The following is a 27,604-nucleotide window of genomic DNA, read 5'->3' on the forward strand; positions in this document are numbered from 1 at the left end:
GGTGGGGGTTGGAACCACCAGTTGATCAGGAGGGCGGTCAGATGATGGCAAGGGGAGTGGGAAGGGTGTTATTACCCGAGGGCTCCAGATTCAGCCACCTCTGAAAGTGCTGAGCAGGGAATTCAAATCAGGGTCTCAAGGTGCCCTCTTGTTAACTTCTGAGGCTTTGAGAGCAGGATTCCCTACATGCTTTCCTATATGATTCAACAGTCTTTCCCATATACTATTTATTATTATTTAATAGTTATGTAAGCACCTAAACCATTTTGAAATAAAGGTATTGTACCCACGTCACAAAGCAGGCATGAATTATATCAGACCAAAATGAAATCGACATGTTTATATTAATGCAGGCCTACCACAGGTAGTTTTACGCACTCTTATAGGCTCTCCTCTGATTACAATAAAACTAATTAGTCAATAAATAATGTTGGAGGCTCTACCTCATTTGTTCAGTGTCCAAGTTCAATTTACATACTAATGGCTGCATACTTGCCTTTAATAGATACAGTATGTGAAAGTAAGTATAATAAATGAATAACCGTTTAAGTGTAAAGTTAGCACATCTTCATGAGAAATCTGAAAAATCAAACAGACAGTGAATCTATTTATTTCTTCTATATTATGAACTAAAGCTAATCACTGGATGAGATGATAAATGAGAATTATTTCAGAGTGGCATAGCAATGAAGGTGCCTCTTCCATAAAGAAATGTGCAGAGCGGCACCTGGGTGGCTTGGTCGGTTAAGTGTCGGACTTCGGCTCAGGTCATGATCTCACGGTCTGTGAGTTCGAGCCCCATGTCGGGCTCTGTGCTGACCGCTCAGAGCCTGGAGCCTGTTTCAGATTCTGTGTCTCCCTCTCTCTCTGCCCCTCCCCTGTTCATGCTCTGTCTCTCTCTGTCTCAAAAATAAATAAACGTTAAAAAAAATTAAAAAAAAAAAAGAAATGTGCAGAAACTGGTGCAAAGAACAGTTTATCCATGAGGCTTGATCTCTGTGGATTGGAACTGGAAAGGCCCAGCTGCTAGGGACGGTGCAGATGTGCTCCCCGATTCCAGGAGCCTGTCAACAGCCTTTCTTATCCTAGTTCTAGAATCTATTAAACAAGCAGGTTCTCCCCTTCAGCAACCACATTGAGGCTCCATACCGAGACCACTTTCTCTGACGCCAAATTAGCCAAAATTAACAAAGTGTATTCTCCATTCTATCTTTTCTCCTTTAAAAGGTTAAGTGGCACAGGACAATTTTCTGTGTGCCACGTGTGCAGCTAACAAGGTAATAATTGAGAAATTGGGTGAGAAGGACAAAAAAACCCTAAAACTAGAAATCCTCAGTATCTGGGAAGAGGGCAACTGAATTACCTTTAAAAGATGCAAAAGTTATGGTAACACATCACTAAAGAAGCAAACTAAAGTCCACAAAAGGAAAAAGGGAGATGCTAGGGTTTTAATCATTCCACCGAAATTCAGAGGGCATACCATAATATTCCAGATTGCTGAAGCTTTAAACGAACAATGCAAGCCAACTTTAGATCTCCTCTCTTCTCACTTCCTCACATTTCCAACAAAATAAACACATTACAGAGATTTCCCAAGTAATTCAAATGTAGATGGAATTTATTAGAATATTTGATTCTAATTTCCTTTTCCTTTTCAATCTTCGGTCAAGAAAAAAATATTTTCTGCTTACCATACAGAAATATTACAGAAGTCTCCAAAAGCTGAAAACCACCGTAATTTTTTTTTTTGTGTGTATGTAATAATTTTATGCTGACCTTCCATGATATGAGCATTTCTGTCACTGCCCTAAGCAAAGGTTCATGAGCCTGAAGCAGGAGAACTGTCCATATGCCCCAGCAGGCCCTCCTCTGTCCCTACCCTGCCTCTGTTAATGTAGTCCTCTGGCCTGAAGGAAGAAGCTTCTTCACCTGTGGATTTGCTGGCCTTCGCATTCTGTCCTGAGCCAATTCCCCAGTGCCAACCCCGGTGCTTGCTTACCAAATTCATCTCACTTGGCAATGATGTGCACACCCATTGTGACCTGAGTATTATTAAAAATAGTCTTTTTTTTTTTAAGTCAAGATAATAAGAAAATGTAGAGGCCACTTTTGGGAACCAACGTGAACAATGGAAACGTGAGTAAGGTAGAAAGGCCACAGTGACTGACTTCAGCCCCCTGGCTGAATATAAACAGTCCCATTAGGTGACCCACCTCAAAATATCCATAATCCCTAGGTGACTAGTGGGTTACTTACACTGGCCACAGGTACCAAAAAAGGAAAATTCCATTTCCCACACCTGCTCACTTTCCCCCTTTAACTACAGCTCCCAGCCACTACCCAGTGGCAGACAGTCTCTGCTTTTTGTCCAGCCCACCACTTCCTTGTGGTGTATTCAATAAACTTCCATCTGTTTTGTTGTGCTTAGGGTGAATTCTTTCACCATCCACACTGCTGGCTTCCGCTGGATCGGGGCACCCTACATTTGGTGGCCCCCATCCGATCAGGAGAGATCCCGCAGAAAATATTACAAAGGACTTTATGCCAATACATTTGAAGTTAGATGAAACAAATTTCTAGAAAAAAATACAATTTATCAAAACTGACACAAAATAAAACAAAATCTGAATAGCGTTAAGAACTGTTAAGAAATTTAATCTGCGGTTAAAAACTTCCCACAAAGAAAACTCCAGGCCCGGATAACTTCACTGATAAACTGGATCAGACACGTAAGAAAGAAATAATGTCAATCTTCAAAATATTCTCTCAGAGAATAGAAAACAAACAAACAAACAAACACAAAACAAAACACTTCCAAATTAGTTTTATGAGGATAGCATAACCTTAACATCAAAACCTGGTAGGAACGAAAACTGAAATCTATTTCATCCCTCATCCACAAATTTAGAATCCTTAACAAATATCTGAAAATCAAATCCAGAAATCTATTAAAAAGACCATATATTCCAACCATATTCATTTCAGGACTAGAAGGCTTTAACATGCAAAAACACAATCACTATATGTCACTATATTAACAGAATAAAGCCAAAATATTATGAGATTGCTTTTCAATATATGGGTAAAATATAATTTACATAATTCTAAACATTTGAAATATATATATATATATCCCATTTATTGATAAATTTGTAGTCATTTATGATAAAAGCTCTTAGCAAACTCGAAATGGGAGGAAACCTCTTTTATTTGATAAAAGGGTTTACAAAAAAACTAAGCAGACCACTTTAAATAAATATACATTTCAAAATTTTAAGATCATACATTGGATTTGGTTTTAGTTTTACATTACCATAGTTCATTTAGCTCAATCTCCCCAGTTCAGTCTACTCCAGTGAGAAACAAAGAATCACTCCTGCTAAAATGACTGTTTCAAAGTCCGTCAGCTAGCAAACTGCTTTTGCATTTAGATTTACAAATCCCCTGGAATTCACTTTTTGATAATTAGGAACCTGGGGTCAAGTTCCATTTTTTCCATATGAACACTCAATTTTCCCTGTTCCACTTTGCACAAAAGGCTTCTCTGGTCTGTCTGTCCCACAGGGCACGTGTGTTTCTGGGCTCATCACTGCATTCTGGGGGCCTCTGTGTCCACCCTGCCTGAGTGCCACCCTCTCAATTACTGCAGCTTTTTTTTTTTTTTTATGAAATTTATTGACAAATTGGTTTCCATACAACACCCAGTGCTCATCCCAAAAGGTGCCCTCCTCAATACCCATCACCCACCCTCCCCTCCCTCCCACCCCCCATCAACCCTCAGTTTGTTCTCAGTTTTTAACAGTCTCTTATGCTTTGGCTCTCTCCCACTCTAACCTCTTTTTTTTTTTTTTTTTTTTTTTGCAGCTTTTAAAAGAACTTGACATCAATGTCCATCAACTTGGATAAAGAAATTGTGGTTTATATACACAATGGAATACTAAGTGGCAATGAGAAAGAATGAAATATGGCCTTCTGTAGCAACGTGGATGGAACTGGAGAGCGTTATGCTAAGTGAAATAAGTCATACAGAGAAAGACAGATACCATATGTTTTCACTCTTATGTGGATCCTGAGAAACTTAACAGAAGACCAAGGGGGAGGGGAAGGAAAAAACAAAAAAGGTTAGAGAGGAAGGGAGCCAAAACATAACAGACTGTTAAAAACTTACAACAAAGTGAGGGTTGATGGGGGTGGGAGGGAAGGGAGGGTGGGTGATGGGTACTGAGGAGGGCACCTGTTGGGATGAGCACTGGGTGTTGTTGTATGGAAACCAATTTGACAATAAATTTCATATTAAAACAAATAAAAATAAAAAAATAAAAGAACTTGACATCAGATTAAGCAAAGGCTTCCACTTTGGTTATCTGGCTATTCCTGGTCCTCTGTGTTTCTATATACCTTTTAGAATCCACTTATCAAATTTCTCATAAAATCTCTCTGAATTTCTACTTTTTAACTATTTTGGTCACTTAGTATGCATTTTGAAACAACCCTACAAACTGTTTTTGAATATACACATGTAACGTGAGAATGGTAAATATCAAACTGAAGTCAGGCGTCACCTCTGTGGAGGAGAGCAGGAAGGAGAATGTCATCGGGGAGGGCTAGGTGTTATCAACTGCATTTCTGATGCTTTCATTCTCTAAAAGAATCTGTGGTAAAATCTTAGCGCTTTTGAGGGAGGAAGGCTGCAGCTTAGCTGGAAAGAGGGCACACAGTCATGTTGTTAGCAAATCAAATCAAGAAATAGATGTATGTTTAGAATATTTTGTCTTTTTAAAAATAAATAAAAATAAATATAATACACTTACTTCGTTCTCAAAAAGCAGTTAACCTGGAGTTCAAAATCTGCCAAATGGGCTCTACAGGGGTCATGTATTTATCATTCAGTATCTTTCATAGTGAATCACGGCCTATAATTGTAATTTATAACTCTCACAGGGAGGCCCTTTAGAAAATAAATTCTTCCCTCATACTGAAAGAAAACATTTGATTCATTCCTCAGCCAAGTGAGAGAAAGAATAATTAAGCTATCTACTATATAAATTACTGCTTACTTTAACCATTCTTCATTTCCAAGATCACAAGATTACACATAACAAAATGCCAACATAAAGGCACAAAGTTTGAAAAGCTGTGCAGTAATGTGATCACAAAGTAATTCTCAATTCTCTATTTAAACACAGGCTGACTGTAAGTCCTAACATTTCAGATGAACCCAAATGTTCCTCTAACCCTTTGAGTAAAGGAGCAGAGCCCACCTCTAATTGCATCAGTGAAGTGACCTGTTTTTCCTATTGCACAGGATGAAATAAATTAAAGACACAGAACAACCTCACTTACCTTCCTTGACTAAGAATTCAATAAGGTAAACTACTTGGATTTAATTTGGTTCCCAGAACATTAATATATATCTTGGGTTTTCCATTTGAATTGGCTCTAATCAACACTTGTTATGTTTCTGATAACTCTCAGGATCTCATTCCCAGGTTAAGTGGCTTTGAGGTTAGTATTTCAGCCCTTTTCCCCTTAGGCCAAGATAGTTAACATAGTTGGATATGCCATGGTGACCCTGATTTTCTATGCTCAATCTGAAATACAGCCACACATGCCCATGAGCCCCATCCAGTTGTTCTATGAAAAGTAGGCACAGCACGTTCTAGGCAAAAGGAACATTTCACATTTGACTTGGGATCAAACTCTAAGGGATGATTTCAAGCATTAGCCAGCTTAAGGTAGGCTATAGGCTGGAATAGCTTTTCTAGCTGCCTTATCATCCCATTTCATAAGTGACTGTTTATTCACAGAAATGCCTGTGGTGATAAGAGACCGCATTGCCTACGGGGCCTAATTGTACACATCTGGTATCACAGTTAGTGAAGTAATGCAGAAAAATAAGCCTTATTGACATGAGCTCAGTATAAATATCAGAAAACAACGCGTTGCCATCACAGACCACTCCAACTGCCTTGAAAATGAGGTGACAAGACTCTGCTAAGGACTTCTGGAAGACTTTTCCTCACACTTAAAAGGAAACAAAAGTGTTCTGTTTTCTGCTTCTGGACCTTGTTGTATGAGGGGAGGCTCCGTGCTCCTGCCACCATCCTTCAAGTCTAAGGGGGAAAAAGCATTCAAGGTTCTAGAGCCCTGGCATCACTGAGGGATGCCTGCTGTTGTTCTTATTTTAACTACCCTGAGTTGGGTTTTTCTTGGTTGAAGCCAGAAGCATCCCTAATTCAATCTTGTAACAATCACTCCCTATATTAAGACCTGAGAAAAAAAAACCCATTGACCGACTCATCCTTGTTTAATTGACATGTTCTTTCTTTCTATGACAATTCCTTCAAAACTATGTTTGTTTCTGGTCTCTATTCTGATGATTTCCTCTTAAAACTATACATTTTTCTCCCCAGCTTTATGAAGGTATAATTGGACAAACCAAAATATATATAATTAAGGTACACAATGTGATGGTTTGAAATATATATATCATTTATATATATATATAATGAAATTTTTAATTTATATTTTATGTTTATATATATAATGAAATATTTAGTAAAACTGTAACTTTTACTTTATGACCCATCAACGATTAGTATTCAGTTTAGATGATTCTCTTTAGTACTAATGTACCCTTCAGTTTCCAGAGACAGAAATACCAAAACCTCCTCTAGTCAGTTAATTCCCAAAATATATTGCACATAATTTGTCAGATTTTATGGATGTTGGCAAGATTTAAAGTCTAATGTGCTGTCTATAAATAGGAAGTTCTTGTATATTTCCAAGGTTAATAGCCAAGAAAATGTAATATGGATATTGAATGTGTGTACATATAAAGGTCACATAACACACATCCTTCTAATCTATGCTATGAGAAAGCTGTGGAAGAAGACACTGATGGGCTCATTCTTTTTTTTTTTTTTTAAGTGCCTCAAACAAACAAACAAAACTGTGGTAGCAATTTTTGAAATATGTAAGTGCATCACAAGACCCCTGCCTTAACGATAGCAAAAAACCAGTCAAAAATCCACAGGCCTCTGATGATAGAGGCTCCAATACAAACATGGGGCCACAGTCCAGAGGATTCCATAGACTACAGGTCAATGAAACATCCTCACATCCCACGAGTAGGGTTATATAACACTAATGTTGCCAAAGCAAGCTAAAGATGGGAACTATGGGCAGGAAGGGTCAGGAATCACGAGGACTACAGCCGCTGCACTGAGAATAGTGTGTTTCGTAGTAGTTACAGTAGTGGTGGTGATAATACTGCTGGTGGTAAAAATATGAATAATAGTTAACCTGGATGAAACACTTACTATGTGATAGGGTCTGATATAAATGCTTTACATATAAGCACTATATTCCCAAAACAAACTTGTCCATTCTCTTGCTCACTGCATCTCTCCTCATTTTGCAGTCAACGATGATTACAGAGCACATATAAAAGGTTCTATAGATGGTCAGGTCCCCCACTTCTTCATCTACCTCTATTATAGGCATAGCTCCCAGATATTACAGGTTCAGTTCAGGGTGCCCATAATAAAGCAAGTATCACAATAAAGCAAGTCAAATGAACTTTTTGGTTTCCCAGTACATACAAAAGTTATGTTTATGCTATACTGTAGCCTATTAAATGTGCAATAGCATTAGGTCTTAAAAAACAATGTATATGCCTAATTAAAAAATATTTTATTGCTAACCATCATCTGAGCTTTCCATGAATTGTAATCTTTTTGCTGGTGGAGGGTCTTGCCTTCATGTTGATGGCTGCTGACTGAACAGAGTGGTGGTTGCTGAAGGTGGGGTGGCTGTGGCAATTTCTTAAAATAAGACATCAATGAAGTTGGCCACATTGATTGACTCTTCCTTTCACAAACAGTTTCTCTGTAGCTTGTGATGGTATTTAATAGCATTTTACCCACAGAACTTCTTTCTGTGGAGTCCATCTTATTAAACCCTGTTTTATCAACTGTTTTATCAACTAAGTTTATGTAATATTCTGAATCCTTTGTCATTTCAACAGTCCCCACAGCAGCTTGACCAGGAGTAGATGCCATCTCAAGAAACTATTTTCTTTGTTCATCCATAAGAAGGAACTCCTCACCTGTTCAAGTTTGAAAACAAGATTGCAACCATTCAGGCACATCTTCAGGCTCCACTTCTAATTCCAGTTGTCTGGCTCTTTCCACCCCATCTACAGTTACGTCTTCCACTGAAGTACTAAACCCCTCCAAAGTCATCTATGGGGGTGGGAATCAGCTTCTCTCAATGTTCTGTTCATGTTGATGCTTTGATCTTTTCCCATGAATCATGCATGCTCTTAATGGCATCTGGGATGGTGAATCCTTTCCAGAACACTTTCAATACAGTTTGCTCAGATCCATCAGAGGAATCACTGTTGCAGCTACAGCCTTACTAAATGTATTTTTTTTTTAAATTTATTTTTGAGAGAGAGAGAGCAAGTTGGAGAGGAGCAGAGAGAGAGGGGGACAGAGGATCTGAAGCAGGTTCTGTGCTGACAGCCAAGAGCCTGATGGCAGGGCTTGAACTCACGAACTGTGAGATCATGACCTGAGCTGAAGTTGGACGCTTAACCAACTGAGGCACCCAAGTGCCCCACAAAATGTATTTCTTAAATAACAAGACTTGAAAGTCAAAATTAACCCTTGACCCATGAGTTGCAGAATGGATGCTGTGTTAGGAGGCATGAAGACAACATTAATCTCATCATATATCTCCATCACAGCTGTTGGGTGACCAGGTACATTGTCAATGAACAGGAATACTTTGAAAAAGATCTTTCTGAACAGTAGGTCTCAAGAGAGGTCTTAAAATATTCAGTAAACCATGTCGTAAACAGATGTGCTATCATCCAGGCTCTGGGTTTTTGGAACAGTAAATGAGCATCGGCTTCAACTTCAAGTCACCAGCTGCATTAGCCTGTAACAAGAAAGTCAGCTTGTATTTTGAAGCTTTGAAGGCAGGCACTGACTTCTCCTCTCTAGCTATTCAAGTCCTAGATGGCATCTTTCTCCAACAGAAGGCTGTTTGGTCTACACTGAAAATCTGTTGTGTAGTGCATCCACCTTCATTAATGATCTTAGCTAGATTCTCTGGATAGCTTGCTACAGCCTCTATGTTAGCACTTGCTGCTTTACAGTTTGCACTTTGATGTTATGGAGATGGCTTCTTTCCTTAAACCTCTGCTAGCGGGGCGCCTGGGTGGCGCAGTAGGTTAAGCGTCCGACTTCAGCCAGGTCACGATCTCGTGGTCCGTGAGTTCGAGCCCCGCGTCGGGCTCTGGGCTGATGGCTCAGAGCCTGGAGCCTGCTTCCGATTCTGTGTCTCCCTCTCTCTCTGCCCCTCCCCTGCTCATGCTCTGTCTCTCTCTGTCCCAAAAATAAATAAATGTTGAAACCTCTGCTAGCTTCAAATCTTTCTTCTGCAGCTTCCTCACCTGGCTCAGCCTTCACAGAATTGAAGAGAGTCTGGATACCCTGGATTCAGCTTTGGCTTCAGGGACTGTTGTGGCTGGTTACCTTTCATCTGGATTACTAAAACTTTCTCCATATCAGCAATCGGGTGGCTTTTGTTTCTTATTCATGTGTTCACTGGAGTAGCACTTTTAATTTCTTTCAAGAACTTTTCTTTGCATTCACAACTTGGCTAACTGTTTGGGGCTAGAGGCCTAGCTTTTGGACTGTCTCAGCATTCAACATGCCTTCCTCACTAAGCTTCATCTGGGATTTAAAGTGAGATTTAAAAGTGAGAGACACGTAACTCTTCTTTTTACTTGAACACACAGAGACCACTATAGGGTGATTATATTGTGGTCTGATTTCAATATTGTTGTATCTCAGGAAATAGGGAGGCCCAAGGAAAGGGAGATGGGAACCAGCTGGTTGGTGGAGCAGTGGAGCAGTCAGAACACACACTTTTTTTTTTTTTTTTTTTTCAACGTTTATTTATTTTTGGGACAGAGAGAGACAGAGCATGAACGGGGGAGGGGCAGACAGAGAGGGAGACACAGAATCGGAAACAGGCTCCAGGCTCCGAGCCGTCAGCCCAGAGCCTGACGCGGGGCTTGAACTCCCGGACCGCGAGATCGTGACCTGGCTGAAGTCGGACGCTTAACCGACTGCGCCACCCAGGCACCCCAACACACACTTTTTTTTTTATTAAGTTCACTGTCTTATACGGGCGTGGTTGGTGGTGCCCCAAAACATTTACATCAGTAACATCAAAGATCACTGATCACAGATCACCTAAGGAATATAATGATAATGAAAAAGTTTGAAATACTGCAAGAATTACCCATATGTGACACAGAGACACAAAGTGAGCAAATGTTACTGGAAAAATGGAGTCAATAGACTTGTTCGACACAGGGTTCCCACAAACCTTTATTTTGTAAAATACGCCATACCTGTGATTTGCAATAAAATGCAGCACAAGAAGTGAGATATGCCTGCAGTTTCTTCTGGGATAAATATCCCTTTTTTAGAAAAAGAACAATAGTTATGTGTTTTCTGTATACATGTGAGATGGGAAAAAAAATGCACATGGAAATAGTGAAAAACTGTGAGATCCATTAATATCACCGCAGCACAACAAAGCTGAAGGGATTCTCACAGCTGGATTTATTTGGGGACAGAATGAAGAAAGTGTGCATCCTCCTGCATTAAGTCTCTATAGACAACATTTATGATAATGACAGCAGAGCTAGATCTAGGAGCTAGTCCAAGCCATGGAGATTAGCACGTAATCACAGGCTCAAGTCCTAATACAATTCTGGAGAGACACGGAGGGATTTCAAGAATTAAACTAGGAAAAAAGGATTAAAAAAAAAAAAAAAGGAAGAAGAAAATTTTAGCCTCCACATGCATTGGTCAGTGTCAGCAAAATTCTACATGTTCCATTATAGTACTTCTATATTATTTTATTATCTTTGATAATTCTGTCTCTTCTTCCAGACTATAAACAACTTGATGTCAGAAACTGTCAATTTCATCTTACTGATTCCAGAATAGTGTTTTGGTCTAGGGACAACAGAGTTCACTAGTTCAGTATCAGGAGCTCGCTGGAGTCCACTGCAGACAAAATCCTAGCTCAGTCACTTACTACTAGAGTCCTTATGGTTGAGCTACTTGGTGGTTCCAAGCCTCAGTTTCATCACCTATAAAACCAGTTTACGGTATCCACCCCATTAGATTGTGTTAATGAAAGTTATAATATCAGCAAAATATTTAGTCCAGTGGCCTGTACACAGCACTCAACAAATGGCAAGTATTATAAGCTATTTGATGAATTAATGTACAACATGTGGGCCACTGAACTATGATTGCTGGAAGACATCAATAAGGGAAAATGGCCAACCCTAGCCTTTAGAAACTACCAGTCTTCATATAACCCAGCATCCCCTGCTGATGCTTGGTACTACAGGGAGAGCAAGGACAAACTGTGACACACTTTCCCTCAGGTGTCTATCCATGATTGACCTCACAGATGACCTTCACAGTCAAGGTCCTGCTCATGCCTGCACCACATTTTGTGTACATCCAGCCTCATCCTTCACATCTTGGATTGTATGTTTTCTAATTCAAGTACTGACAGCTTCTCTTCATAAATTACTTAAAGTACACAAACACATCTCTGACTAGAGCACGGTTTAAATACACATTTAAACCGTGTGAGATTATTTACACAGTCTCCTCTCATTGACAAATACAATGAATGAATGAATGAATGAATGAGAGAGAGGAGATAGAAAGGAAGAAAGGAGGGAGGAAAGACAGAAGGGAAGAGAAAAAAGAAAGGAAGAGAAGGGGAGGGAAGGGAAGGTAGGAAGAAGGAAGAGAAGAAAAAAGAGGGCAAAGAAGAAGGCAGGAAGACCTCTGGCAGGTCATAAAAACAAAAGTGTTACAGTACTGCACCTGAAATTTATGGTAACAAAATCAAAGGCAAGAAGAAGAGTTTCAAGTTTTGTGCAAAGGAATCATAATTTGTTGTAATAGTTATACTAAACAGAAATTTAGAATGCATCAGAGGAGGAAGTGAGTTTAATCACCTGGTCAGACTATCTCACTTTATTATCTCATTTTACTGATGAGGCAGCTGAGGCTCTGACAAGTAAGATGACTTTGCTCATCATTATGCAGCTGCAGAATGTGGTCCATGGATCAACAGCATCGGCATCGTCTGGTAATGTTAGAAATGCAGACTCTCAGGCTCCATGTTAGCCATACTAAATCAGAATCTGCGCTTTAATAAGTTCCTTGGGTGATTCATCTGAACATTGAAGTTTGAGAAGCATTAACACAAGCAGCTTGTTACTAGTAAGTTAATAACCTGGATGATTTACTCAATGCTTTATTTTTCTATAAACTATACACCAATCTTTGGATCTGTTAGAAAAATTTAAATCCTTTAGCTGTGAAGAATCAACCTATGGATTTTACACTCAGGATAGAACTTTGGGAAACGGCTCTTCGAAGCCCTGAATAAACATGTGCTAACACATAACACACAGTGACCACTTGGCTACTGTTTCCTCATCTGTCAAGTGGAAAGAACAACAGTACCTAAACTCAGAAGGTTATTAAGAGGACTAAACGAAGGCATGTTAAGTCTTTAGAATAACGGACACAGAGTAAGGCCTCAATGACTGTTAAGCTTGGAGTGTGACTGTTGTTAGCTCTTACATAGGGTACATAGGGTGTAGTGCAATAGGCTTGCACACCGCAGCCCATGATTCTCACCTGTTCTGGCTGCAATGACACATGTATGAAGTACTATTCAGGATTACGAATAAGTATAGCCTGTGCCCACAAAAGAGAGCCGATAAAACTCCTTAATGGGGTGAAAACATAACAACCAACATTGCTGAAACTTGGCTTGCTGACTTTTCCACTCAGTGCACTGAAGTGGCAAATTTCACCTAGAGGCATTGGCAGGTGTACACACAACCAGTGCCCAGATGCCAGAGTCAGCCCAGCAAGGGGAGCTGGAGTGTGGGACAGAGATCTCTTGTGCAGAATGAGACGACACTTGTATGATAAAACCACCAGCTTGTTCATCCACGTTATTTCAAGCACCGATCCAGGTTGGGGAAAGAGAGCCATAACAGACAAAGCAGGTAATTCAAACCACGTAAAATAGAAACCAAAAATCAAAATCACATTATAACCTGCGTTTCTTACTTACTAGACACACACAATGTTGTGAAGGTATTCAGGAAAGAGTGGCATAGGGGGGGTCTTGGGGTGATACAAATCAGACCATTGTTAGTCCCTAGAAGAGAGCCATCATAGTGAGATGGACAGATGGATTTATAAGACTATGCAGAGGAAGATGCCAGAGAAGCTGAGAGCCTAAAACATAATCTTGGATGGCCTCAAGGGAGATGAAAGAAAAGGAATTTCTGTCGCCTTCCAGCCCTCCACAATACAATTCCCAAATGGCTCCCAGGTTTCCCAGCCAGAGAAGCCACGTACTCAATAGCTGCCAGCAAACCTTCTCCCCGCCACATTCCTCCCCTCCCCTCCCCTCGGAGAAGAGTCTTGCACAGTATTATGATCATGTTAAATATTCTTCTGAAGACAGGCCAAAAATATTAAGTGACAAAATGAGTCTCATTCCTTGCATATATATGAACATGACTGTTCCACACCAATAGGTAAAAACTGCTAACACTCAGGTACTGTCTGCATCACACTTATCTAAACACAAAATCTGCTCTATTATACCTTCCATGATGAAAATGGGATACATAAAGGTATACATGGTAAGTTGAATAATGGCTCCTCAAAGATGCCCACGTCCCAATCCCTGGAACCCGGGAACATGTTACCTTACATTCAAAAAGAACTTTACAGGGGCTCCTGGGTGACTCAGTCAATTAAACATCTGACTCTCAAGCATAAGAGACTCTTAAAAACTGAGAACAAACTGAGGGTTGATGGGGGGTGGGAGGGAGGGGAGGGTGGGTGATGGGTATTGAGGAGGGCACCTTTTGGGATGAGCACTGGGTGTTGTATGGAAACCAATTTGACAATAAATTTCATATATTGAAAAAATAAATAAACAAACATCTGACTCTTGATGTCGGTTCAGGTCATGATCTCACAGTTTGGGGGTTCGAGCCCCACATCGGGCTCTGTGCTGACAGGGCAGAACGTGTTTGGGATTCTCTTTCTCCCCCTGTCTGTCCTTCCCCTGTGCGTGCTCTGTCTCTCTCTCTCTCTCTCTCTCTCTCTCTCAAAATAAATAAACAAACATGAAAAAATAAAAGAACTTTACAGATGTGATTAAGAAAGGATCTTGGGGTGTGGAGATTATCTTAAATGATCTTGGTAGACTCCATGTAATCACAAGGGTCCTTTTCTTTTCTTGTAAGAGGAAGACAAAATTTCAGAGGCGATGTGACCAGAGAGGGAAGGAGAGGGGAAAAGGCAATGTGGGAGGAAACCATGATCCAAGAATAAGAACAGCCCTATAAACTTTCACAGGCAAGGAAACAGATTCCCTCCCACCTTGAGCCACCAGAAGGAACCAGCCCCACTGACACCTTTGTTTCAGCCCAATCTCAGACTGGTTCTGCATTTCTGACCTCTGGAACTAAGAAAGGACACTGTTTTAAGCTGCTAGATTTGTGGTAATTCGTTGTGACAGCAATAGGGAGCTAACACAGAATATAATCAATAAATACTAATTATAAGTGAATAATTAGGAAACAGCTCTCTGTGATCTATAATTTACAAAGTATTTTATATTTTTCAGTGATCAAATCCTAGCTGTTCATCAGAAATTCTTAAGTTTATTACACAAAGACAGCCATTTAGGTTATATAATAGTGCAAGTATGCATACATTGACTTTAAAATCTGAAAGCAAAAGAAATTACAAAAAATGACATGTAATACAAGAAACTCATAGTCTATTCCTGGATATCTTGGTATCTCCTAACAGATGACAGTTAAAGTGCACTTAAGATTGGACCTAAACCACTCACTTATGGTAGCATCTGTGTTAGTCACCTGTGTGCATCCCTCCAGTGTTGGGCACACTGCTCTGTACAGTGTTGGCTGGTGTTCCATCAATATTTGCCAATTAAATAAATGACTGAAAAAATGAAAATATGAATGAGAAAAACTTACACCCTTAGCCAGGTTTTACTTTTGATCATTCAGATGGAGCTTTATTCCAAATTAACCTAGAAGGACTTGGTGCTAGAATAAAAAAAAAAAAAAAAAAAAAAAAACAGCTTCCTTAAAAAAAAAAATAGGATTTTTTAAAAAGGCCATTAAAGATGGAGTCAAAATGTAAATAAATTATAGGAGATTTTCCAGTTCTGGTTAGGAGGCAAAAGGTCACAGAAAACCATCGGCCCCACTATAGTGATGAGAAAACAATAACTTTAGAGATCTTATTTGTCATACAAGATATTGAGGAGATCTGGACACAAGTCTAATCGAACAGACTGCCTTCTACTGTTCTACTGTCTGGGGGACAGATATTGATGGATACTTCCCCTACTGGTGCATGAGTGGGCAGAACTAGCCTGCTTTTGGTAAAGAAACCTTGCTGGAATAAGGAATAATGAGCCAAACTCTTCTCAGCCAAGCATTGGTGGGTGTGGCAGGCTGGAAAGTGGGGGAATGGCTAGCTAGCCCTCACTGCCAGCCAATCCTCCTTCATAATACTTTTGCTTGGCAGCTACTGGTGGGTAGAAGCTGGCAACTGGTGGAAAGTAGAGAGATCACATCTCATGTGCATAGATCCCAAAGTCTGCTGCAGGGCCAGATCTCACCACCAAGGGGATGGCAGACGTGAAATGCGGTTCAACTCCTGATTAGAACGAAGAGATGTGGCCTACACACCTTAGCTGCCTGACAGGGGAAAGGACAAGGCTTGCTGAGGACATATACTACCTATTTCGGTTTCTTTGTTCTTTTATATACAATATAAAAGTGAGACACATGAAAAAGCAGGAAAAGTGTGACCCATAACTAAGAAGAAAAAAAGAATAAAAGGAGAACAACAGGTAACAAAATGGTTGGAATTAACAAGACAAAAATAACTACTACATGACGATGCTAAAGAATTTAAGGTAAAATGTACAAAATGGGTGAGAAGACGAAGAATCCTCCAGAGTAATAAAAACTCTAAAAAAGAAGCAAACAGAAATTGTAGAACTGGTAAGTACAATATGAATTCATTGGAGGGGCTTAATGGTTAAGTGGACAAGACAGAAAGGCTGGTAAATCCAAAGATAAGGGAATAAAAACTATCCAAAATAAAGCACAGAGTGAAAAAAAAAAAAAACCAATAATAAAAAACACACCCTGAGAATCAGAGTACTAAGTCATAACTTCAAACGGTCTGACACACATGTAGTTGCAGCCTGAACAGAAAAGAAAGAATAGAGTATAAATGGAAAAGATATTAGATGAGGGTTTCAAAGATGGTTGAAAAGACATTAAATCCAACACAGTGAAACTCTAAGCTGTAAAACAGAAAATCATATACAGGGCAAACCACTGAAAACCAGAGTAAAAAGCTAAGACAATGAAATGACTTGTTTCAAGAGCTGAAAGGAAAACACATGCAAACACACACACACGCGCGCGCGCATACACATGTGCATACAAACTGGCAACCTAGACACCTATAATCAAAGAAAATATTCCTAAAAAGTAAAAATGAAATAAAGGCATTTCCAAACAACCAAACTGAGCACATTCATGCTGCATTACAGGAAAATATTTAAGGAAGTTCTCCAGACCGAAGGGAAATGATCACAGAGAAAAACCAAGATCGGCAGAAAGGAATGATCAGTGGGGTAAGTATCAAGGGAGATATAAAACAACATCGTTTTAAATTTCTTTAAAAAGACAATTGGCTATTTGAAGCAAATAGAGCGACTACTGTGGGATTATAATACATGGAGAAATAAAATAACAATAATAATATAAAAATCAGGGGAGTAAAAAAATGACACTGTTGAAGGATATTTAATATCTCATGAAGTTGTGTAATAGCTACTGATGGTAAAGGGTGATGCATTAATTATGTATATCGTAATCTAGAACAGCCACTTAAAAATAATACAAAATGGTGAAACTAAATAGTAACAGGAGTAATAAAATGGAATGTAAAAACAAACAAACCAAAAAACAGAAACTCTCAGTTTCCAAATAAAGAAATGAAGAAAAGAAGGGGGAAATGAGGGAAGAAATAAAAAATGACAGAATTAAGCCCAAGAATATCCCATGTAATTATAGTAAATGTAAGATGTATTCAACACTCCAATGAAATAAAAAGGCCCAGTTCTACACAACGTTCAAGAGACACTTTTAAGAACATAGAGTGAAAATAAAAGGATGAAAAAGACACACATGACAAACACTAATCACAAGAAAGCCAGTGTGTCTATACTAGTATCAGAAAAACTAAACTTTAAGATGGCTATTTCATAATGATAAAATGGTCATTAACAAAGCCCAAAGTTGGTTCTTTGCTCAGACTAAAAGCTTCGTAAATCTTTTTTTTCTTCTGTATACAGCTTCCGATGGTTTATGAATTCCTGTGTTTATGGACCTCTATTTAAAACTTCTTTTCAAATGCACATTATTTTATTTTTTTATTTTTTTTTAACGTTTATTCATTTTTGAGAGACAGAGAGAGACAGAGCATGAGCGGGGAAGGGGCAGAGAGGGAGACACAAAATCCGAAGCAGGCTCCAGGCTCTGAGCTGTCAGCACAGAGCCCGATGCGGGGCTTGAACTCACTAACTGTGAGATCATGACCTGAGCCAAAGTCGGACGCGCAACCGACTGGGCCACCCAGGCGTCCCACAAATTCACATTATTTTTAAATTCAACAAGTTTCTTTTCAAGTGCATGACCCCTTCAATTCTTGAAAATCATTATTATAATTAATATTTGATTCTTACAAGTCATGTTACCTGAAATTTCACCTTCTGGTTGATATCTGACACGCGGAACTGCTTCAGGAAACGCTCATCCTCACTCCAGAAGAGGCGGATATCAGGGATGTCATAGAGGATCATGGCCAGTCTTTCCAATCCCAGGCCAAAAGCCCAACCGATCTGATCTTGAGCACCAGCTACAATTAGGAAAGCAAAACACAACTGATTTTAAAAATATGAAGACTACAGGGTGCCTGGGTGGTTTCAGTCGGTTGAGTGTCCAACTCTTGGTTTCAGCTCAGGTCATTGTCCTGTGGTTGTGGGGTCAAGTCCTGCATCAAGCTTCATGCTGAGCATGGAGCCTACGTAAGATCTCTCCCTCTGACCTGTTCCCCTGCTCACGAACTCTCTATCTCTAAAACAAACAAACAAACAAACAAAACATTTTTTTTAAATATATAAAGACTTCACAGGTGCATCCTACTTTCCTACTTGTGGGTAAATAACCAGTAACACTGGTTGTGAGCCTACTAGCAGGCAAGGCACTGGGGAGAGACATCCATAAGCCCATCCATAAGTTTTACATTTCTTGTGCTCCCCACATTCCTCACTTCCCTCCCTGAGGCACTCTGGAGTCCCACTGCCTCTAATGTTTCCTTTCATTTTTTATTATATTCCAAGCACTTTAAGCCCTGCTTCCTGCCTCTGAAAAACAATTTTCCTGTAATCTTTATTTGCCCTGATTCAAATTTAGCCTACTATGTGTAGAGAGAGAGAAAAAAGATGGTCTCTGTCCCTGTGTGGCTTACTAAATGGGTGGGTATGTTGGAAGTGTGCCATAATGGACTGTTAATATTCAGAAAAATCCCTCATTTTGTTAAAACAACTTTTACCCTTAGTAAGAGCTACCTCAATAATGGATGGAGATCAAGCAAGCCAAGGTGGAACGTTCATTTAGTACCACTCACTCCAAAGGTAAAGTGTGTTGTTCACAGTACAGCAATGCTATGAACTCAAAGGGTTTATTTCACTTACCTGAATCAGACTAAGACCAAAGACATAGACCTGCTGTGTGAAGAAGGCAAGAGAGCAAGTCATACTACTTGAAAAGCTTACGGAAAGGGCTCATGAACATAATTTCAACTGGACACTTAGGGTGTCTGGATCCTGGGCAGGCTGCAATGGCCTCAAGATTTTACTCCCATCATACATGCCCTGTGTAAATCTCTCCCTTTGAGTGCGGTGGCCCTGGGAACAGAATGGGACTTCAGCCCTGTGATTAGTTACTTTATATTGAAGTTCATCTGAGCAAACCAGAGAGACTCTCCTGCTGGCCCAGGAAAAGTGAGCTGACACGCAGCGAGAGGGCCATGTGGCTAGGACCTGAGGGAGGCCTCTAAAAGTTGGGGGAAGCCCTGGCGGTCAGCAATAAGTGGGACCCTAATTCCTACAATCATAAGGAAATGAATTCTCCCAACAGGGTGAATGGGCTGAGAGGAGGACCAGAACTCCTGAAGAGCACATAGCCGTGCTGACCCCTTGATTTCTACCTGTGAAGACCCTGGGCAGAGGCCCCAGCCAACCTGTGCCTGGACTTCTGATGCAAGGAAACTGACATAATAAATTTGTGTGGTTTAATCTACTAAGTATGACATTAATTTGTTACCAGGCAAAAAATAAAAACAAACAAACAAACAATAACAACAAAAAACCCCACAAAACTAATACACATCCAAAATGTGGAGAAAGGTAAAAGAAAATTCCAGACTGAAGGAACGTCTTCAAATAGCAGAGGGGTAGCAGTGTAGCATAGAAGCGTTAGGAGTGCATTATGGAAACACAGAAGGTTTGAGGCAGATAGGACATTGCAGAAAGGATCCATTTCTGGCTAGGTGCTCCCACCACCATCATTTATAAATAAAACAACAAGGATAAATGTGTAAAAGAAGCCAGGCAGAAGTATGAGCCTCTTCAAATGGTTTGTTTAAAAGCTGAATGAATTAAATAATCAAATGAGATCACAAAAGAAAAAGATACTAAGAGAGAAAATGGATCAGTAGCGAGAGGGAAGATGAATGAGAAAGAAAAGCCAGTGGTTCGCTGAGTACACCTGTTCCTGAACAAAAATGAACACTCAGGTGAGGTAGAGGGAAGTGGGGTATTCAACCTCACAGACAGTGGGATCATGAACATTATGCACAACCCCTGACCCAGTGGTCACATGCCTAAGAGAGCAACTGAAGAGTGAGGCAAAATAGTTTAGAATAATTCATACTGATTCATGAGACTTGAAAAATAGGTTGGTGACTAATAAAAGACATGAAATTTAATATAACCATGATAGACTTTTAAAATCTACTTAAAGAAGAATTTTTATTTCCTTAAGTTTTTATTTATTTATTTTGAGAGACAGAGAGAGAGAGAGAGAGAGAGAGAGAGAGCGCGCGCATGAGCAGAGGAGGGAGAGACAGAGAGTCCCAAGGAGGCATCACACTGTCAGTGCAGGCTCTGATGCAGGGCTTGAACTCATGAACTGTGAGATCATGACCTGAGCCTAAATCAGGAGTCAGACGTTTGACCAACTGAGCCACTCAGGCGCCCCAAGAATTTTTATTTTTTTAAATGGAAAGAAAAAATGGCAGTCCTGCTGATGTGGTTCCAGCACATTCTGCATCGTGTGGTTCCACTGTCCTCATTCACTGGGGGGTTACACTAGGTATTCTTACAATTTGGAAACAATATATACATGTAAAGATCCTTAAGAATGTTCATACTCATTATTATTATGATTCTACTCAGGAATTGATCCTAAAGAAATAATTCAACAAAAGAAAAATATAAATGAAAGAAGATATTCAGCAGTATTACTTTATAAGAGCAAAAACATGGAAACAACCTAAGTGGCCCAAATTAGGGAATGGCTTACAAAATATACTACATTTTCATGAAATCATTAAAAATTGTAATTATAAAATACAGATTTATTAAGTGGCAGACTATAAGAAATTATGAAAAATATTTATGATAACATGAATATGTACTGTGATACCACTATTTAATATAGGTCCAAGTGAGGGTGGTAATGTGAAAAAACAAAAAACAAAACATGATGTTCAAGAATTATAATGGGTAATAGTTTTAAAACTTCAAAACATTTTCCTATAATTGTTAGTTGTTTCAAGTGAAAAAAAAAATAAAGATAGGTAGCAAGGTTAATGCTGCTTTGTGACTGAGGCTTTTTCTTTAATCTTTTCAATTTTATTATCATTCTTTTAGATATAACCAACCACTTAGAGCCTAATATCTGTAACTGAATAAGCAGTAACAGATATTTCCTACTATACAGTAACTACTGCTTATTTAGGGTATTTGACTTTATTTAATATCTAGTAATTTTTTTTAGTATGTTATGCTCCTTTCATGTTACCCTCAGTTAGTTCCCCATCCCCTGAAACTTTTTCTAAAGCAAAAACACAAATAGAGCCCCTAAAAGTAGGTAAGAAAATGAGCAACAATCTAATTTTTAAAGTTGAAAAAAATTAATTTATATTTGAGAGAGAGACAGAGTATGAGCAGGGGAAGGGCAGAGAGAGAGAAGGGAGACACAGAATCCAAAGCAGGCTCCAACCTGTCAGCACAGAGCCTGACGCAGGGCTTGAACTCATGAACCGCAAGATCATGACCTGAGCCAAAGTCAGATGTTCAAGTGACTGAGCCACCCAGGTGCCCCCTCTAATTTTTTAAATGGACCAAGAATATGAAGACATTCACAGAAAGGAAAGAAAAATTACCCTTAAGCAAATGAAAGCTTACTTAAGAAAAATAAAAGATGAAAATGCACAAAGTTATCATATTTTATATACCAGATTGGCAAAAATAAATACATCTGATTCCATACTTGAGAGCAAAGCCAAGGGAAAACAAGCACTCTCTATATTGCTGGTAGGTTCACAATTGAGTCTTTAAGCTATTGACCTAAGAAGCATAGTATACCAGTAGCTATCAGAATTACAGATGCATGTACCACCTTGTTACTTTAACTACTAGAAAGTATCCTCCTTACAGGAAATTAGGACTGTATAAGACCACTTGCTGGAGTATTGTTTATAAAAGCAAAAGACTGTAAACAACCCAAATATTCATCACTAGAGAAATGATTAAATAAACTATGCTATGTCTGTACAATGAAATATTATTATAAAAAGGCTCCAACCAATTTCAAAAACTCAAAGCAGCAGCTGTTTTTATTATTTTTATTATTTTATTATTATTATTATTTTTAATATTAAACTTACTGTCAAATTGGTTTCCAAACAACACCCAGTGCTCATCCCAACAGGTGCCCTCCTCAATGCCCATCACCCACCCTCCTCTCCCTCCCACCCCCCCTCAACCCTCAGTTTATTCCGTTTTTAAGAGTCTCATATGGTTTGCCTCTCCCCCTCTCTAACTTTTTTTTCCTTCCCCTCCCCCATGGTCTTCTGTTAAGTTTCTCAGGATCCACGTAAGGGTGAAAACATATGGCATCTGTCTTTCTCTGTCTGACCTCCGCCGCAGCAATTTCTTACTTGACACATCTCCAAAGGCAAGGGAATTAAAAGCAAAAATGAACTATTGGGACCTCATGAAGATAAAAAGCTTCTGCACTGCAAAGGTAACAATCAACAAAACTAAAAGGCAACCAACGGAATGGGAAAAGATATTTGCAAATGACATATCGGACAAAGGGCTAGTATCCAAAATCTATAAAGAGCTCACCAAACTCCACACCCGAAAAACAAATAATCCAGTGAAGAAATGGGCAGAAAACATGAAGAGACACTCCTCTAAAGAAGACATCCAGATGGTCAACAGGCACACAAAAAATGCTCAATGTCACTCCTCATCAGGGAAATACAAATCAAAACCACACTCAGATACCACCTCACGTCAGTCAGAGTGGCTAAAACGAACAAATCAGGAGACTATAGATGCTGGTGAGGATGTGGAGAAACGGGAACCCTCTTGCACTGTTGGTGGGAATGCAAACTGGTGCAGCCATTCTGGAAAACAGTGTGGAGGTTCCTCAAAAAAATTAAAAATAGATCTACCCTATGACCCAGCAATACCACTGGTAGGAATTTACCTGAGGGATACAGGAGTGCTGTTGCATAGGGGCACTTGTACCCCAATGTTTATAGCAGCACTTTCAACAATAGCCAAATTATCGAAAAAGCCTAAATGTCCATCAACTGACGAATGGATAAGGAAGATGTGGTTTATATATACAATGGAATACTACTTGGCAATGAGAAAGAATGAAATCTGCCATTTGTAGCAACGTGGATGGAACTGGAGAATGTTATGCTAAGTGTTTTTATTTATTTATTTTTAATTCGGGGGTAGGTAGGAAAGAACCGTGCAAATGGAGGACAGAGGTAGGAAGTCTTTATAGTACATGCCTTTTTATATAAAGACTGATAGAGATTTTTGTTACTAGATAAAATACAGGAATTTGTTTTCTGTTTATTTTTAAGAGGTTATAAGAAGCACAAAGTATTCCTCTTTGGTTGCACTGGGACCAAACTTTCAGGAAAATCATGAGTAGTAAAAATGGATCTCTATGTCCTCTTTTTAGAGCCAGAATTGGTCTCTTTCATTCTGTAAGAGGCAAGGCTGGAAAATAAGTGTTATCATCTGTAGGGATTTCAAAAACAACAACAAATTTCTTCTACCCTTCCTCTTCAATCTCAGTGGGTTGTAATGGCTTCAACCAATTGAGTATGGGGGAAGTGATACTATGTGACTTCCAAGGTCACATCAAAATAGCCACACAACTAACACTTGGTTTTCTTGGAATGCTCACTCTCCACACACCCTCTCTCACAATTCTTTCTCTAGAACATTCTCTCTTGGAACCTAGCTGCCATGCTCTGAGAAGGAAGTAACACAGAAAGATCATGTGTAGGTGCTCTAGTGGACAGTCTCAGGTGAATCTAGCTTTCAAACCATCCTGGTGTTGACAGCAGGTATGTCACTAAAGAAGACTCAAGAGGGTGCCAGCCCTAGCTCTCTAAATCACCTCAGCTGTTTAATCTTCCCAAGGCTCCAGCCATTGCGGATGAGAGACAAACTATCTCCACTGTGTGCTGTCCAAATTTGTGACCACAGAATAATAAAATGGCGGCTTTCTTAGGCTATTAAGTTTGGAGTGGTTTATTATTCAACAAGAGATAACCAGACATTGCCCTTGTTAAATCATCTGGGTTGTGCTTTCTATTGCAAACATTTCCCATATGGGTAATCTAAGGTTAACTGAACTGCTGATGTAAGTTCATATGTCTGAGATATAAGAATGATGTGAATAGCAACTAGATAGGGTTTCACATAGATCAGGAATTAAGCTTAAATAAGATGAATCCACTATACTATAGCACATCATATACACCAGAATATTAATTATGTCCTAATATCACATCTTATCCAAAGCCCATGCCACCCCACATCATTCATCGCATTGCCCATCCAACGTATAAACAAAACAGTCCTAAGCCAAAGCTATCCAAAACCCCTCTCCAAACCAACTACTGCTTTTCATCTTATTTTTCCACCTCATGATGAATGGGGTCATCATCCATCTAGTTACTCAAGGCAGAAACCTGGGAGTAAACTAACTTAAAACACTACCTCATTTCAGATATAGACCTTTAAATTATATCTCAAAATTTCTCTCAAAACCATCCCTTCATTCTAGTCCAATTGTAGCTAGAGATTTGTCCCTTCAACAAACATCTCCCACCTGGACTATTCCAAGAAACTCCCAAGTAGTCACCGTCTGTCTCCCTATTTGGTCCATCTGTGATAGTGCTGCCAAGTCTCTTTCTAAAACATAAATCTGGACATTGTCACAGTGGATATGTGTAAGGATAGGACAATGAATGACTCATCTCCAAGATAGCCATATGTGTTCTTATTTTTATTTTTCAGTGTCTTTCTAAACCATAAAAAAAAAAAAAAACTCTTAAAATTGTCCCACAGATTCCCATTCACTCTAGCTGAACTTGAATATTCATGGAATTTCAAGATTAGATATGCAAGGTCCAGCTGGAAAAATGCTTCATAATAAGTTAAATACTAACATCTCTGTTTATCACTTGGTATCAAGGCAATCATAATGACAAATGGGAAAACAAATATTTAGCTATAAGATACATACAGATTAAGAAGCACTGGTCTAGGGGTGCTGGGTGGCTCAGTCAGTTAAGCATCAGACTTCAGCTCAGGCTATGATCTCATGGTTTGTGAGGTTGAGCCCTGCTTTGGGTGAGCTCGAGCCCCACTTCTCTCTCTCTCCCTTTCTGCCCCTCCTGGGATTCTCTCCTCTTCCTCTCTCTCTGCCCCTTGCTCACTTGCATCCCCTCTCTCTCTCAAAACAAACAAACAAACAAACAAACAAACAAAGCCCTGATCTTTAGTGAAGAACTTTCTAAAAAATTTCCAACATATCACAGGTTGTTAATTTTGTCAAATATAAAATTATGCACACCATACAACAGAATTCACATTCTTTTCAAGGAAGATGGGTCATTCATCAACATAAATGATTTTCTGAGACACAAAACAAATTTCAAATACTTAAAAGGCATTAAATTTAAGAAATGTCCTATGTCCAAAGAGAAAATAAATCAGAAGTCAAGAGTATACAAATATCTAAAGACATTCCCAAATACTGGGAAATTATACAACATACTTTTAAATAACCCAAGTCAAAGAAAAAAAAAATCACAAGAAAAATTAGAAAATGCATTCAAATGAATACAAATTAAGATGCAACACAAAATAATGTATGGAATGAATCTAAAGCTGTAATTCAAAAGAAGCCTATAGCATTAAATGCTTATGTGAGAGGGGAAAGGTGTCAAATCAATGAACTACTACCTTACAAATGTAGAAAAAGAAAATAAAATTAAGAACAAACTAAGCCAAACAAAGGAAAAACTAAATATAGCAGTGCAAGTGATAACATTAAAAAAAAAAGGAAAGAAAAACAATAGAGAAAATTGATGAACACCAAAAACTGGTTTAAAATAAATTTTTTTAAATTGAAGGACAGTTGACACACAATGTTAGGTTAGTTTCAGATGTACAACATAGCGATTCGACAACTCCATACTTTGTGGTATGCTCACCACTCTGTATGTTGTGGTAGCTACCATATGTCACCATACAATGCTATTATAATACCACTGACTATATTCCCTATGCTGTACATTTAACCCTGTGACTTATTCCAGAACTGGACGGCTGTATCTCCCACTTCCTCTTGCCTGTTTTGCCCATCCTTCCACCACCCTCCTCTCTGGCAACCGTTAGCTTGTTCTCTGTATTTATGGGTATGTTTCAACCTTTTGTTTGTTTGTTTGATTTTTTAGTTTTCATATGTAAGTGAAATCATATGGTATTCTCTAGAATCAAAAAAGAAACAGTAAGTTTTGATGAGGATGTGAAAAAAAGGAAGCTTTGTGCACTGTTGGTGGGAATGTAAACTGGTGAAGCCACTGTGGGAAACAGTATAATAAGGAGGGTCCTCAAAAAATTAAAGATATATAGCATCTGTATGTTTATTGCAGCATTATTTACAGTAGCCAAGGTAAGGAAACAACCGAAGTATCCATCAATAGATGAATGGACAAAGAACAGGTGGTATACATACACAATGGAACATTAGTCATTGTATAAAAGAAAAAGCTTTCTCTGTTTGACTGATTTCACTTAGCATAATACCTTCTGGGCCCATCCATGTTGTCACAAATGGCAAGGTCTTATTCTTTTTTATGACTGAATAATGTTCCTTTGTATATGTATGTGTACCAAAAGCTGAGCGGTTTTGTTTTTTTTTTTTGAAATATCAATAAAATGGATAAATTGCTAGCCAGACAAATTAGGAAAAAACATGAAAAAGAGAAAGTACAAATTACCAATGTCAGGAACTAAAGATAGGACCTCACTAAAGGCAGATCCTAGTGGTAATAAAAGGATAATGAAAGAATATTATAAAATAACTTTATGCAGGTGAATTCAACAACTATTCAACAATCCATACAAAATGGACAAATTATTCCCCAAAAAACCCCCAAACTACCAAAGCCCATTAAGAAGAACAGATAACCTATATCAATTAAAATACTGAATATATAATTGAGAACCTTCCCACGGGCACCTGGGTGGCTCAGTTGGTTAAGTGTCTGACTTTGGCTCAAGCCATGATCTTGCAGTTCGCGAGTTCAAGCCCCGCACCGGCCTGCTGCTGTCAGTGCAGAGACCACTTTGGATCTGCTGCCCCCCTCTCTCTGTGTCCCTCCTCAGCTCGTGCTCTCTCTCTCTCAAAAATAAATAAAACATTAAAAAAAGAAAAGAAAAGAAAAACCTTCTTGCAAAGAAAACTCTGGGGCCAGATGGCTTCACTAAGTGAATTCTATCACAATGTTAAGAAAGAAATAATCTAAATCTATAAAACACTACCAGGAAATAGAGAATAAGGAAATTTTATGAGACCAGGATTGCCCTTATACCAAACCAGAGAAAGACATTACAAAAAAAAGACAACTTTAAACAAATATGCATCATGAGAAAACAAACAAACCACCTTTTACAAAATATTAACAAATTAAATCCAGCAATGCATACAAGG

At 38.9% G+C, this 27,604-nt stretch overlaps 1 protein-coding gene across 8 annotated transcripts in view; it reads right to left on the minus strand.

The window, feature by feature from the left end:
* Nucleotides 1-27,604, minus strand: part of FARS2 (phenylalanyl-tRNA synthetase 2, mitochondrial) — a 536,046-nt gene that overhangs the window by 188,011 nt on the left and 320,431 nt on the right. For all 8 annotated transcript variants that reach the window (XM_032593129.1, XM_032593127.1, XM_030314913.2 and 5 more), the window contains one exon: nt 17,971-18,131. In XM_032593129.1, the coding sequence (XP_032449020.1) occupies nt 17,971-18,131 (161 nt within the window). The remainder of the gene's footprint in view (nt 1-17,970; nt 18,132-27,604) is intronic.

This window comes from Lynx canadensis, chromosome B2 (genome assembly GCF_007474595.2).
Source record: "Lynx canadensis isolate LIC74 chromosome B2, mLynCan4.pri.v2, whole genome shotgun sequence".
NCBI lineage: Eukaryota > Metazoa > Chordata > Mammalia > Carnivora > Felidae > Lynx > Lynx canadensis.